The sequence below is a fragment of the Gavia stellata genome, chromosome 24 (assembly GCF_030936135.1).
Source record: "Gavia stellata isolate bGavSte3 chromosome 24, bGavSte3.hap2, whole genome shotgun sequence".
Classification (NCBI taxonomy): Eukaryota; Metazoa; Chordata; class Aves; order Gaviiformes; family Gaviidae; genus Gavia; species Gavia stellata.
In genome coordinates, this window is record NC_082617.1 from 6,498,615 (window position 1) to 6,508,927 (window position 10,313).

A 10,313-nucleotide genomic window follows, 5' to 3' on the forward strand; every position below is an offset into this window, starting at 1 on the left:
GGGTGCGAGCGGGCTGTGCTCCAGTGCCGGCATGCCCGCCCCGCTGGTGTGTAATTAGAGGTGCAAACGAAGCAAGAGAGCTGTACCTGCACGGTGCACGGGGAACAACTGGCTGCGCGGCCACGGCTGCTGCCAGAGCTCGGTGGGGCCACCGAGACCCCCGAACCCGCGCTGGGGGGGCACAGGCCCGGCCCTGGCAGCACTGCGTGCTGCGCTGGGGACCCGGCATGGGACAAGCCCACGTCCCCAGAGTGGGGACCCCCCACCCCAGCAGCCGGACCCGGACCCAGCAGACAGCGGCACGGGCACCGGTGGCGTTTCCAGCTCCCGGGAGCGTGGGGCAGGGGGGGTCCGCACCCTCCCTCAGCCTGGGGACCTCCGTCGTCCCCACGACGCCGGGCAGCCACGTGGGCCCGGGACGCCCCAGCATCCACGCGGGATGCGCCGCGGCTGTGGGCCCCGCGCCCGCTGCAGGCCAGGGCCACGCCGGTGCTGCCACGGGGGACGGGGCTTTGTGGGGTGACAGTCGGGCACCGGCTGTCCCCAGCGGGAAGAAGGGCGAGATGGCGAGCGGCGGCGGCTGGCGCGGCCCGCGGCTGCGGGAGAGGGGCAGCACCGCCGGCGGGGAGGGGGCTCGGCCGCCCCGCACGGTACCGGAGCCACCCCGCTGTCCCGGCCCTGTGACCCCCGGAGCTCGCAGGCCTGCGGCGTGGGAAGGGACGGCCGGCGCTGGGCAGCGCCCCCCCGCAGCGCCCGGCTCGGCGGGACGCCCCGGGCCCCAGCGCGCAGCCCGGCTGGGCGCAGCCCCCCCCCCCCCGGTGACCCCGCCGCACGGCCCAGGCCCCCGCCGCAGCACTCGGTGCAAGGTCCCGCTGCCCGCGGCGCCGCCCCCGCCGGTACCTGGTAGTCCATGGCGGGGGCGCGCGCCGGCCGCGTGCTGAACCGGCGCCCGGCGGCGGCAGCCCGCAGCGCCCCGCGCAGCGCGCGCAGCCCCCGCGCCACCATCCCGCCGCGCCGCGCGCTCTGCCGCCAGGAGCTCGCGCCGCCGCCTGCGGCGGGACCGCCCCGACCCGCCCCCCTCGCCATCTTTGAAACGGGCAGTGCGCCGCCACGTCGGAGGGGGGCGCCATCTTTGCCAGGGGCAGCGAGGGAGGAGGGCGGCCGGGCGGGGACCCTCCCGCCTCCCGCCTCCCGCGGAGCCACCGCCGGGCGCGGCGCGGGGGGAGCCCCCGGCCGCCCCCCTCGGGCGAGGCCTAGCACCAGGCCACCCCGGCTCGAGGCTCCTCAGCCCGGGCCCAGCTCGGCAGCCCCAGGCCCCTGCTCACGCAGCCCAGCGCAGGGGCCCAAGGCCCCCCCGGACCTCTCCGGCCCCCAGCCGGGCAGCGTCACCCTCCCCCGGTGCCAGCAGAGCGCAGCCCGGCTGCCCCCGACAGCCTCCTCTGCTCACGCTACCGGTGCTGGTGCGTTAATCCACGGCAGCGCTAACCGCACCGACCCTCCCGCCCGGTAACAGGGCCGGGGCTGACTGAGCCGGAGCCCTTGAGGAGGGGAGCAGAGACAAGGGGAGTTACGCTGCCTGAACCCCAACCTGAGCGCCTGTCCTCACAGATCACACGGTTGCTGGTTTACAGCTCTCCAGCTGCTTTCTCCATTTAGGCAAAAGAGCAATACGAGGTAAAACCCAGCTGTTCGGGACAGGATCGTGTTTATTCGCAACCGGCAGAAGTCAACTGGCTTATTGCTTGCAACCAACTTCATTTTTCCCAAAGAAACCAAGTCCCCCCAACCGGACGCTGTCTGGGAGCCCCGCACCAAGAGAGATTTACCTTGTACGCGTCCTTTACCATCCCCACTTTCTGTCCTGAGAACGGCCCTGCTCACCACCGCTTCCTCCCCTGAGACCTTATGCTACCGACGTGGCTTTTGCCATTAGTCTAGTTAACGGACAACCTATCAAATGCCAAAGGTTATCACCCGCTGCATGTCGTACATGTTATTTGTTTGAAAGTCTTGGGATCCATAGGGCTCACTGAGAAGATGGCCAGCTGCAGCTGACAGCCATGGAAGACAAAGTAAGTGTTCAGCGAGCAGCTGTGAAAGAGCACTTGCTCTGTACGAGTCAGTCCTGACAAGCTCCGGCAGAAGGTGTGCGCTCACCATCACAGTGCATCGGGCTGGTCGCTGCATCTGGGGAAGGCTCTAGACTGGTGCAAAGAGCTCCAGGACAGAGGAGTGGACATGCGACTGTTTGAAGACCCGCCCTGCTCCCAGCACAGCGTTCCCAGCACTGCCACGCCATCATGAAAATCCCTGCAGACAGCGGGACGGCAGGTCTCACCCCAGGCTCAGGCCAGCACTTGCAGCTCCCTTCCCCATCCAAACTCCTGCCACAGCCAGCGCTAAGGGGAAAGCACGCAGCAGGCTGGGTGTGTCCAATAAGACTCCTAATTGCAGTTTGCAATGAAGAAAGCGTGGACGCTGCGTGCTGTTACAGAGACAAACCATTCCCACTGAAAATCCTGGCCGTATGGAGCAACCAGCTCTGTCAGCCACCCCTCTGGTTTGGCCAGTAAACCCCTTTCTATGCTAGAGCCCAAACTCCAGTTAAGAGTTAGTCATGCTGTCCAGAGTGACTCTCCCTTCCCCAGGACACCTCCGCAGTACTCAGAAGCACCTGCCTTGTCCTACATCAATGCTTCAGTGTTCTAACGATACGCCGTGCAGGAGCTACGACCAACCAAGAGAGCTGACACATCACCCAGCAGGGCCCAGTTTGGTCCAGGGCAGCTACACCCAGTCCTGCCCATCACAGCACCGTTTGCCCCAGCACTGACAGAGCCACTTCCTCCATCACCAGGTCCGTAACGATCGATCCACAAGATTAATGTAACCAATACAGACTGTTGCAGGGGGGGGACACAGCCTTTGTGCCAAAGCTGCAGGGAAACAACACCAGGCTCACAGACGTCACCTCCCCAGACACGCAGCTCCGCGGTGGCTGAGCTGCTGCATGAGGAGAGGAGACGGCAGAGCTTGGTTAAAGCCAGCAGGCACTTCGCCCTGAGGAAAGTCCTTTCCCAGACTGAAAGACCTCGCCGGGACATCCCCACTGTAACCCCAATGTAACCCACAGAGTAGCCCAGCCGGGACCTCGCTGGGGAAGCCCCTGCTCAAAACACCCTGTCAAATTCAGTCTGGTTGGTGGTAGCCGGGTTCCTGCCCTGGTTAGCCGGCTGCTGGGGCATGTGCCCACCCCTTCTGCGCGGTGGGGCCAGGTACTCGAACATGGACTGGTTGTGGGTGGACAGCATGTTTTTGAGGTCCGAGGGCATGGGGTCTGACCAGAAGAAGTCGTGGTTCAGCGCGTCATCACTGTCGATCCGCTGGGCAGGATCCAGCACCAGCAGCTTGTCGATGAGGTCAAGTGCGTAGGGGTCTTTAACGTAGGCTTTCAGGCGATCCTTCACCTTGCGCTTCTGGCCCTTGGGGAGATCCAGCTTCTGGTACAGCTCGTATTTATCCACGTTCGGCCAAACCTGGGAAGGGGCAGGAAGGGAGGGTTGGGAAGAAATAGTTACGGAGAGGAGAAGACAAGCCATTTTTGATGCTAACACCCCCAGGCAAACAGGGCGAGGTCTGCTGAGAGAACAGTACTATTTTATAACCTCCAAGCTGGCAGACCTTGTTCCCACAGCATGAAGGAGGCACGGAAGAGTGCACTAAAGCCTGGAGACACGTGGACAAGTCAGGACAGAGTCCTCCTGGTGTAAGAATGATACACAGGATGCTCCAGGGTTTCTGGCTCTCCCACAAAAGAGATACTAGAGAGCACAGCTCAGGCCAGCTACAACATCCAGAAAGGTAAAATGACAAAACTTATTGCTAAATAACAACCTGGATGTATGTACTACTTTTTATCCTTAGAAAGCAAAGCCTGATGCAATCACCAGCACTTACCTCAACCCTGATCTGGGAGAGACCACAGCAGGTACATACATACGAAAGAAAGCGCCTTCAATGTATATGTACATAATGTATGTAACAGAGGCATCAGGCCTCTGCAGCTGCCTGCACAACTGCCTATCGCAGCCCTGGCCGAGATCCCTCAGCTCGATCCCCCACAAGAGGGCAGGACAAGATGCTATTAAATAAGGAGCTGAGAAAGGGCTGAGTGCTCACACCAAGGCCGAGCTGATGCCATAAATCACAAGCCAGAATTAAAGAGGCTTTTCAAGGTGACCAGTGCAAAGCACCTGAGACAAACCCCTCAACACAATACAAAAAAACCTTCTTTAAGCAGAAATTCAGAGGGCATTTATCTGAGAGACAACCCCCAAACACAAACTAGAACTGATTCCTACACGTAATGTTCTGTTCTTTCACACTCGAAGTGGCCAGCATCCTCTCTGTGCTGAAAAACAAGGACACAATTTGCCCCTCCCGAAGGAGGCCTGGGAGACCAAGTTCACCCTCTTATGTTTAGGATGTTGAGCACAAGTAACGTGACAGCTGTAGTTTACACAGAGCAGCAAAGAAAGTGCAGCATCCCACTGTGCACTCAGCTCCCAGGAGGCAAACAGCATTTGCAAGAGCTTCCCCAGCCTCCCTACGAGCAGTGGGCACACACCAGTGCCAGGAGCGCACAGCAGCCAGCGCACAGGGCAGGGAAGAAGCCCAGGAATGCCCAGTCCCAGACCCTGCCCACACCACCGCTTTGCACCTCTCTCCTCCCACCTTCCGCAGCTTGCCCACACTCTCGCCCTCACCTCCGGCGTGATGGATCCACAGAGCTGGCTGATGAGGGTGAGCTGGTGTTGCTCTGTGTTCCCCTGCATGATGGGGCTGCGGGTCCACATCTCTGCCATGATGCAGCCTCCGCCCCAGAGGTCGATGGGGGGACCGTAGTCCCGCTCCCCTAAATGGAGATGCTGTGTTAGTCACCCAGGGGCACGAGAAGGGCAGGGAAGCCAGCAGAGCCCATCACCTCCTACCTAGGAGCAGCTCCGGTGGCCGATACCACAGAGTCACCACCCGGTTGGTGTAGCGGTTTGGCTGGCTGTTCTTAGCCAGGCTGAAAGCTCGAGCCAGCCCAAAGTCCGCAAGCTTCAGAACTCCGTCCCGCGTGATTAGGACATTCGCAGCTTTCATGTCTCGATGCAAGATCTGTACGAGGACAGACATCAAAAGGTTAAGCCATTAAGGTATCCTCCTTGGGCGCCTGGTGCCAGCAGGGCACTCAGACTCCAGACGTGGGGGACAAGGAAGGATTTCCCTCCAGCCTGCGCTAAGACACCCACTCCTTGCAAGGCCGCAGAGGGCAGGGTGTCCTCAGAGCACAGCACGGATCTGGCCCATTACCTTGTTCCTGTGGATGTAGTAAAGTCCATTCAATAGCATCTGCATAACCTTCTTGATCTCCGAGAGCGTGAACTTGACGTGGGCATTGCTGAGAAGGCCAGCCAGATCGTGCTCGCAGAAGTCAAACACAAGGTAGATACTGCCCTTGCAGCGGTTGTATGGAGAGGCTACGGGAGAGGCAAGGAGGGACTGTCACCAAGGGACCCTTAGCTCTGTCACAGCTCCTCCTGACCTCCAGCCACCCTGCTGCTTGTACAACACTCACTAGACAAAACCTCAGGGCACAAGAACACAGAGAACCAGAGACACCCTGCAGGCCTCAAGATCCTTCGTAAAAAGGCACTAAGACAGCACAACGAGCAACAGAAAAACAGGGGATGAGGATCAGAGTAGTGAATGTTGTCAGACAGGCAAGGAAAGGGCATGAAAATCTTTGAAAGCTTCATTTTGTGTTATTCTGTGCATGTAACGGCTGTGGGGTTTCCTCCCTGCGAGCTGTGGCCGGTAGATGCACATACTGCTAGCTGCCAGCCAAGCACTATCACTGATTGCATCAACGATAGAGGCGGTACCCACAAAGACAGCCCCAGGAAAAATGCAGAAACAGAAAATCTGTCTAATGTAACACTAGAAAGTGAGGTTTTCTGCAACCTCAAATAGTATCTACGAAAACGGACTGATCTGGATCAAAATGATTTAAAACTCCAACTGCAATTTAAAGGCAACAACAGAAAACCTCAAATGAAGCAATCGATTTCAATCTTGTTCCTAGAGCACGCATGCAAAACATTACTAAAAAGAAAGGCTGATTTTCATCAGCTGTAATCAGCAAAACCTGCTGATCAACAACTCCAACCAGAAAATGATGGCTAAGCTCAGCCCCCACGGAAACACACCAGTCTCTTCTGCCAGCCAGGAGGGTGCCTGCTAGACTAGGTTTGCAGTTCCTTACACGGATATGGCCCTTACCGCACCTTTCCAATGTAAAAAGAGAAAAGCTTCAAGTTTGAAAACAGTAAATGCAACATTTCTACTTTACTGGAAACTGAGGTCAAGGTGGATTCGGATGAAAACTGGAATTCAAACAAAACACAAACAATTGACATGTCTACAAAAATATTTACCTTCGGTACGCCAGACATGCAATCATCACAACTCGTTTAATCACACAATGAATTAAAAATTAACTTGTTGTCAGTGTTTCTACTGGTTCAGACAATAATCTACACACAGTGGAGTTACTGGAGTAACTTCAAGTTCCCAGTCCTAGGCTAGGGATTTCTACCAGTTCAGTGACTGGACTTTTTAAAAACACCATCACCAGATATGTGCCACTTTCGGTTTTACTTAAGTGAAATGACTGACTAGAGAATGGCAGGCTTTAACATCAGCTGTCATTTTCAGAACTGTTTTTCCAGTACAAATCCATATAAAAGAATGTTATATAAAAACCAGTAAATGTTTCACAGCAGTTTCACTGGAAACGGAGCCAGGCCAGGTGCACTGAGCATGCCAGTCACGCAGCAGAGGCGTGCTGCGCGAGGTGGAAGCACGGCTCAGAACCACCCCGTGTGGAGTCCCTGCCCTCACAGCAAGAGCAGTTACTGTGTCATCAGCTTGAAGCTGCCACAAACCGTCAAACGCCAACCGAGAGGGATAGCTCCAGCTCCTGACAGGGAACCGGCTGTGCACAGCCACGAGATCAGCTCCAAGCTGGGAACCCTCTGCTTCAAAGTCTCTCTGGCACTGGTTTAAAGCCTCTCAGACAGGAGTTTTCCAACACAGGCAGGATTCAGCACCATGGCACAGACATATCCTAGCAGGACTAACAACAGCTTTTTCCAGTCAGGCTGCAACAATGTCCTAACTCATTTAGAAACTGTTTTCCAAGATGAGCGTACCGTCACCCCACATCACAGGCAGGAATAGAGGCCCGTGCTCAGCTAGAGGACCCCACTCCCAGCACAGAACACCAGCCCGCTCAGCAGCAAAGGAGGGCAGAAAGAAAACCGACAGCCAGCGCAAAAAGAGATCCCCGCAAGCTACCTTTGGTCCTGCAGATTTCAATGAGGTTCACCACGTTCTCATGCTTGAGCAGCTGGAGGATTTTAATCTCTCGCAAGGCTGTGATGGGGAACTAGAAAGCAAAAAGAGAGGACAGGGATTAGGAGCGCAGGAGACCAGGCCACCTATGCCTAGAGAACAGGAGAGATGTGACCGCAGTATCTTGGCAAGGGACCTGCTCGAGCAGCACTGTGACAAGTCACTGAAGGGCAATTAGAGCTTTAAAACAGAACACCAACACCAGGATTGCCAAAATGTATTCACCATCAGGCCACCATTGGCAAGAGAGATTCTGCCGTGAGGCAGAGGTGTTTGGGTGGTGCCGCGACTGGCACACAGACACCCCTCCCTCCTCTCCTCACCTTGCATGTTTGTAAGAGGACATGGTACAGCCTGGCGCGAGCTGCAGAGCAGCCTCCCTGGCTGCTGCTTGTGCTGTTTACACTGTTACTCTCTCCTCAGTTTGCTCCATCTCTGCACACCCCGAGCATGCGCCTTCCACACATTACCCAGTTCCTCCACAAACGACGGCCAGCATGGAGCCCTGTGCTGGGGTGATGGGGTTTTGCACAGAAGGAGGAAGGTGAGGGCAGTGCCACCTCCCATCCTGTCACATCCTGCACAGCCCAGTCACCACACAGCTACTGCACCACACGGCTGCCGTGCGCCTTTGTAGCCGAGAAGCTGGTAACAGGCTGTACACTTTGGCAGGCAGGACAACCACAAGACCCAACGTTATCACAGTATCAGTAGGAGAGGAAGAAGGCCACAGGGGTGGGATGCTGTCCACACCTTTACAGGTTCAAGATCTGGGCACATTATAGCAATAAATATTGTTAAAGAACAGAGTGAAAATGCATCTCTGCTGTCCCAAAGATTAGCTTTCACCTATGAACCCCCCAATCCAGCCCTTCCCAAACACAGCCCAGTTACGCTCCCACACTTACCCCCTCTTTCTCATTTTCCATCAACACTTTCTTCAGCGCTACTTTCTTGCCCGTCTGACGATGTTTGGCTTTGAAAACTTCCCTGTAAAAACAGAAAGAAATCCATGAGCAGCACAAGGAGGAAGGGAATGACCAGATGCTCCTGACCAGGAACAAGACACACCAGAGTGCCATGCAGACAGCTCTGGGCTGAGCCACTAACCGGCCCAGCCATGTCCCCTTTGGCCCAAAGGCCCTCAGGACTGGCTGAGCCAACCCATAGCTCAGAGGTCCCACAGCCCCACAAGGATTTTGGGCAAAATTGCACGTTTTCAGCTAAGTTGGAGGTCTCCGCCCTGACTCTCTCCAGGGTAACTCTCCTCGGCCAGAGCCTGGGGCAGAGCGGGGCCTCGGGGTGGGAAAACGAGGGCTCAAGGGCCAAGCTGGTTCCCCGGGGCCAGAGCAGTGACTGCGGAAAGAGCACCCAAGCAAGGGGCACCCAGACCTGGGGCGGGCGGGCCGCGGGGCTGAGGGGGCCGGGCCCGGGCAGCAGGCCCGAGGGCGGGGTGGGCCGGGGAGGGCCGGAGAGAGCCGGGGAGGGCCGGGGAGGGCCGGGGCGCTCACCCGAAGGTGCCCTGCCCGATCTTGGCGAGCTTCTCGTACTTGGAGACCTCGTCACAGAAGGGGCACTCCACCATGTCGTACTGCTTGGCCATGCCGGCCGCCGCCGTTGCTACAGCACCGCGCCACGCCCCTTCCGTCAACCGCCACGCCCCTTCCGTCAACCGCCACGCCCCTGCCGCCGCTTCGCAAGGCCTCCTGGAACTTGTAGTCTGCCGGCGGCGGCCATGTTGTCACCGCCTGTCACTCTCTCGGGGTGCGCGGCTGGGCTGTTCGTGCCGCTGCCCCCAGCACCCCTCCGCCGCCGCGGCTGGCCCCTCGCCCCGCCGTGAGCCACCCCAGAGCGTGCCCACATCCATGCCCCAGCATCCCCAAGGAAAGCAGCTCCGTGCCTCCCGCTGCCACCCGCGTCCCTCCACACGGCCCAGGGCACCAAGCAGCCCCTGATGCTGGTGGCCCGAAAGCATGTCACCGTGTCCCCTGCATGCTTAAACCTATTGGGGACTTAATGGCACTTCTGCTCCCTGGCTCTGCACTGCGGCTGCACCTGGGGGCTGTGGCGAGGGGACCCCACGGCTGGGGCAGGAGGACACCAGGGCCCGGCAGAAATGTGTCCAGCCGGGAACACCGTCCCCCCGGCAATGCCCGCATTGGGATGCAGGACGAACAGCCTGGGTTTTGGATGTTTGAGACTGGTCCCCAAGGCGGAGGGCACAGGGGGCCGAGGCCTGAGCAGTAGCAGAGATGGCTGCTGGCATTCTGGCCGTGGGAACCACCAGGTGCTCCCCGGGAATGGGGGACAACACGGACACCGGATCCCTGCTGGGCCCAGGCCAGCTTGTCCTGCATGGAGACACTCCTACGGGGCACCCCAAGGTCCCCCAGCATGAGAGAAGAGCTGGTGGCGGCAGGCTCCCGCTGGCGGTGATGCCATCCGGCTGTCACCCTGTGGGCCCGATGAGGGCAGGGTCTGAGCCCTAAATGTGCGTGGCAAACCCTTGTCTGCAGGGCTGGCACCCTCCTCCATAGGGCTGGAACCCTTCTCTAGGGCTGGAACGCTCCTCTAGGGCTGGCACCCAGGGTTTTTTGGGTGTCCGTATCCGCCGGGCACCTCCAAACCAGGGACCCAGAGGTGGCCCCTGAGCAGCCAGGCGGGTGCGAGCGGACAGGGAGACTGCGAGGACCGCAGGGACGGCAGGAGGGCGGGCAGTGGCAGGAGCGGGGCTGGGAGCAGATGACAGCACTGGGGAGGAAACGCCGAGCAAGCGATGAGCGACTGCGGGGGGGGCGGGGGGCAGGAAGGGAGGAGCGGGCAGGGAAGGGCTTCACGGTTATAAACTTGTC

The 10,313-nt window shown here is 58.7% G+C and overlaps 2 protein-coding genes across 2 annotated transcripts in view; one reads left to right on the plus strand and one right to left on the minus strand.

Moving 5' to 3' along the window:
* LOC132319121 (alpha-N-acetylgalactosaminide alpha-2,6-sialyltransferase 6-like) overlaps positions 1–1,257 on the plus strand; it is a 2,943-nt gene extending 1,686 nt beyond the window's left edge. The window contains 1 exon segment of the mRNA XM_059829035.1: positions 1,102–1,257. Coding sequence (XP_059685018.1) covers positions 1,102–1,257 — 156 coding nt within the window.
* A 1,668-nt stretch (positions 1,258–2,925) lies between these two features.
* Positions 2,926–9,064, minus strand: CDK9 (cyclin dependent kinase 9). The gene is made up of 7 exons (XM_059828858.1): positions 8,973–9,064; positions 8,370–8,451; positions 7,405–7,495; positions 5,359–5,525; positions 4,992–5,163; positions 4,767–4,915; positions 2,926–3,536 (listed from the first exon to the last, which is right to left on the minus strand). The coding sequence occupies exons 1-7, from the start codon at positions 9,062–9,064 to the stop codon at positions 3,171–3,173; spliced, it is 1,119 nt and encodes a 372-aa protein (XP_059684841.1). The 3' UTR covers positions 2,926–3,170.
* Positions 9,065–10,313: the final 1,249 nt, after the last annotated feature.